A 4,808-nucleotide genomic window follows, 5' to 3' on the forward strand; every position below is an offset into this window, starting at 1 on the left:
GGGGTGAGGGGGTAGGGGTGAGGGGGTAGGGGTGAGGTGGGTAGGTGAGGGGTAGGGGTGAGGTGGGTAGGGGGAAGGGGGGTAGAGGCAGGGGTGGGAGGGTAGGGGTGAGGGGTAGGGGTGAGGGGTAGGGGGAGGGGTAGGGGTGAGGGGGTAGGGGTGAGGGGTAGGGGGTGAGGTAGTAGGGGTGAGGGGTAGGGGTGAGGTGGGTAGGGGTGAGGGGTAGGGGTGAGGGTAGGGGGTGAGGGGTAGGGGTGGAGGTGGGAGGGGTGAGGGTGTAGGGGTGAGGGGTAGGGGTGGGAGGGTAGGGGGAGGTGGTAGGGTGAGGGGGTAGGGGTGAGGTGGTAGGGGGTGAGGGTAGGGGTGAGGGGTAGGGGTGAGGGGTAGGGAGACAGATGATGGAGGAAGGAGAAGAAGAAGGGTTAGAAAGTGTCAATCCTCCTCCTCCTCCCTCCTCCTTCCTCCTCCTCCTCCGTTACCCTTCCTCCCCTCCTCCTCGTACCCCTTCTTCCTCCTCCTCCTCCTCCCTCCTCCTCCTCCTCCCTCCTCCTCTCCCCTCCTCCTCCTCCTCGTTAGTCAGCCTGTCCGTCAACATCACCATAAAAACAGACGGAAAGAGAGGAGGGTGAGGAGGCAGGAGGAGAGGGCAGGGAGGCGTGAGGAGGAGAGGGGCAGGAGAGGGCAGGCGAGACGGAGGGAGAGGGCAGGTGAGAGGGAGGGAGAGGGCAGGTGAGAGGAGGGAGAGGGAGGGAGATGGCAGGTGAGAGGGCAGGTGAGAAGGAGGAGAGGCAGGTGAGAGGGAGGGAGAATGGAAAGGAATGAGTTAGGTTAGGTTTCGTGTAACAAGATGAAAATGACGGATAAATTGTATACACACACACACACACACACACACACACACACACACACACACACACTTCACAATAATTCACCAACTCATCGCTATGCCATGTTCCAGTCCCAACCATTGTAAAATTATCAATAACTTGTAATAAACCAGTGTATTCACTCCCAGTAAACACTGCTCCTTACACTGTCACTATGTTGAAATGAACTGTAGTTTGAGCTGATCCCCATCTGTTACTATATGTCTTATTTGTGTCACTTATGTCACTTGTATATTATTTGTAATTCGTAACCACCCTATGTAACGTATATTTCAATAAACCGTTAATTATTATTATTATTATTATTATTGTCATCACAATTCTAACGTGTTGACATTAATCAGCTGACATTTGTTGACATCAATCAGCTGACTCACATAACAGCTGACCCCCACCACGTCCGTTCAAATGGCTATTAATAGGAATCCAATTTAAATTTAATTGGGACTCCATTACCAATTAGCCAACGAGAATTAATCCAAATCTCCATTAAGACGATTCGGATTGGTAATTTAGCTGCGATTGGTAATTTTATCCCAATACTGAAAAAGGAAGAACTTTTACCTGGTCGTTGATAAGGGATTATTGAGTGTGTGTGTGTGGAATACACACACACACACACACACACACACACACACACACACACACACACACACACGTGATAAAGGAGTTTGGTTGGAGGAGGGGCAGGAGGGAGGAGGAGAAGGAGGGAGGGAGAGGGAGGGAGGGAGGAAGGAGGGGCTGGGTTCAGGTAAACAATGGTGAGGTTTACCTGAAGGTGACGGGACACTATTCTTCTCCCTTCTTGCCCTTACCTCCCTGCCTTCCTCCCACCCTACGTCTCTCACTCCCCTTCCTACCTCATTATTACCCAATCTCCCTCCGGCTATTATCTATCTCCCTTAAAAGTATCTACCAATGTCAGTACTCTTATTATTTTAAATCAAGACACGAAAAATTTCCTTAAAAGATTCGAGGGTTCGGTTTTGGGAGTCGGGGTTCGGTTTTGGGAGTCAGGGTTCGGTTATGGGAGTCGAGGTTCGATTTTGGGAGTCGGGGTTCGATTTTGGGGGTTCGGGGTTCGGTTTAGGGAGTCGTGGTTCGGTTTTGGGAGTCAGGGTTCGGTTATGGGAGTCGAGGATTCACTTTGGGGAGTCAGGGCTCAGTTTTGAGATTCATGGGTTCATTTTGTTCATTTGGGGGTTCAGGTAAGCTACAACAGGTAAACACAGGTACTCACGTGATAACCAGGTAACAAGGACATACACACATACCTGTAAAAAAAAACCCACAAGTCATTCATTTATTTACATCAATTTACGTAAAAAAAAAAACCACAAGTCATTCATTTATTTACATCAATTTACGTAAAAAAATATTCACAAAGTCCTTTTTTTTTCAAGTATAAAGTAAATCTAGATCTAAATTATAAGTAAAAGTTAAAGTATCAATATTTTATCTCTTGTAATAGATATAAATTATATATTTCTTGTATATATTTGGATGTAAATATGTAAAAATAGGTTAGTTTTTTATATTAATTCAGTTACCCCTTAAAGCTATATAGAAAATAGGTCAGAATACCTACCCAACCCAACCCAAACCTAACCTAACCCTCCTCTTACAGTGCGGGGAGAGATGTGAGAAGAGCGCCCTGTTCTACACCCTACAGCAGACATTTACCCTCTTATTCTACACTAACTTCGCCATCAACTTCCTTCTCTACTGCGTCACCGGGCAGAACTTCCGTCGGGCGGTGGGTGGCTTGTGTGTCACCGCCCGACGACGCTTCCGACCACCCACCCATCACCATCGTTCGGCCGCCCACAGGTCACCGGGAGTCACCAGGATGCCACCCGTGTCTACCTTTGAACGCAATCCTACAGGTGAGTCACGCTAATTGCAGGTGAGTCACGTTAATTGCAGGTGGGTGACGCTAATTGCAGGTGGGTGACGCTAATTGCAGGTGGGTGACGCTAATTGCAGGTGGGTCACGCTAATTGCAGGTGGGTGACGCTAATTGCAGGTGGGTGACGCTAATTGCGAATTGGGTGACGCTAATTGCGGAGTGTGGGTGACGCTAATTGCAGGTGGGTGACGCTAATTGCAGGTGGGTGACGCTAATTGCAGGTGGGTGACGCTAATTGCAGGTGGGTGACGCTAATTGCAGGTGGGTGACGCTAATTGCACCTGTGTTTACTATGAGTCTTTTGTGGGTCCATGAGTCTTGGGTAGTCTTCTGTGAGTCTTTTGTGAGTGTGTGTGAGTGTTTGAGTCTTTTGTGAGTCTTTGTGGGTCTTGGCGAGTCTTTGTGAGTCTTTTGTGAGTCTGTGAGTCTTTTGTGAGTCTTTGTGGGTCTTGGCGAGTCTTTGTGAGTCTTTTGTGAGTCTTTGTGGGGCTTGGGAGTCTTTTGTGAGTCTTGGGGAGTATATTGTGAGTCTTTGTGAGTCTTGGGGAGTCTGTGAGTCTTTGTATTGTGAGTCTTTGTGGGGCTTGGCGAATTTCTGTTGAGTCTTTGGTAGTCTGTGAGTCTTTTGTGTGAGTCTTCAGAATTATTTTTGTGAGTTTTAGAGTCTTTGAGGAGTATTTTTTTAGTCTTTGTGAGGTCTTTGTGGAGTCTTTTATGAGTTTGTGAGTCTGGGTCATAGGGTACTACATAAAATGTAATATTACAGAGCCAAAATGTGAGAAGAGAGAGAGTGTGTTTATATGGTAATGTCCTATGTATGTATGTATCCTAACCTATGTGTATATCCTAACCTAACCTAACCCTAACTAACCTAACCTATACAATACGGCAGCCATTTGACCATCTTTCCACTTGGCCCATATTTATGTCACTTACCGCGCCCAATGAACTTATTTCCCGAGCCTCTAATAAATTTCCACGTTTTTTTCTTCCTCGCTTTTTTTATTCCAACGAATTTTACTTCCCACACTTTTTTCCCTGCACTTTTTTCCCTGCACTTTTTTCCCTGCACTTTTTTCCCGTGCACTTTTTCCCCTGCACTTTTTTCCTTTGCACTTTTTGTTAACTACCCCAAGTGTTTTCTTCCTTTACTTCCGGTAATTTTCTTTTATTTCCCGTAAATTCCCCCAAACTCAAACGTAATAAAACTGTCGCAGTAAAAAAGGAGGTATTTCATTATGTTTATTTATTTAAGAAGTTAATCATTAAAAAAAATACTAAATTATATTCTAATAAAATAATAAGTTAATAAATAATAACTAAAATAAACAAGAACAAAAATACTGTATAAACAAAGTGAAATAAATTGACTTAAACAAATAATAATAATAATAATAATTCCTTCATTAGAAACTTCAGAGGAAAACTGGTTTGGTTTGGTTAGGTTAGTGTCAGGTCAGGTCAGGTCAGGTCAGGTTAGTGTTAGGTTAGGTTAAATATGGGTAAAATATTTGGGTTAATTTCCAGTTAGATTTGAGTGACGGATTATTAATAGCTTGAGACAACAGAGAGAGAGAGAGAGAGAGAGAGAGTGTTTGGGATCTCTCTCTCTCTCTCTCTCTCTCTCTCTCCCTCTCTCTCTCGCCCTCTCTCTCTCCCCCTCTCTCTCTCTCTCCCTCTCCCTCTCCCTCTCATCATTTTAAATCTCCACCCCACTCGTGTCACTTCATCCTTCCTTCCCCTCTCCCTCACCTCACCCGTCCATCACCCTCTCACCATGTTATCACACGCCCTCTCAACTACCCTCTCTGTCACTCACTCCCCCTCTCTTCTACCCTAACCTAACCCCACCTACCCTAACCTAACCCTACCTACCCTAACCTAACCCCACCTACCCTAACCTAACCCCACCTAGCCTAACCTAACCCCACCTAACCTAACCCCACCTGACCTAACCTGACCAGACCTGACCTGACCTGACCTGACACACTATTTAGGGTTAAACCATAGGC

General features: G+C 45.9%; 1 protein-coding gene across 1 annotated transcript in view; it reads left to right on the top strand.

Annotated features, from left to right (window-relative positions):
- Nucleotides 1-2,514: 2,514 nt before the first annotated feature.
- LOC121867686 overlaps nucleotides 2,515-4,808 on the top strand; it is a gene marked incomplete at its 5' end in the record, with an annotated part of 3,217 nt that continues 923 nt past the window's right edge. Inside the window, 1 exon segment of the mRNA XM_042367708.1 lies at nucleotides 2,515-2,773. Within this exon segment, the coding sequence (XP_042223642.1) occupies nucleotides 2,515-2,773 (259 nt within the window).

Source organism: Homarus americanus, unplaced genomic scaffold (assembly GCF_018991925.1).
Source record: "Homarus americanus isolate GMGI-L3 unplaced genomic scaffold, GMGI_Hamer_2.0 scaffold46583, whole genome shotgun sequence".
Classification (NCBI taxonomy): Eukaryota; Metazoa; Arthropoda; class Malacostraca; order Decapoda; family Nephropidae; genus Homarus; species Homarus americanus.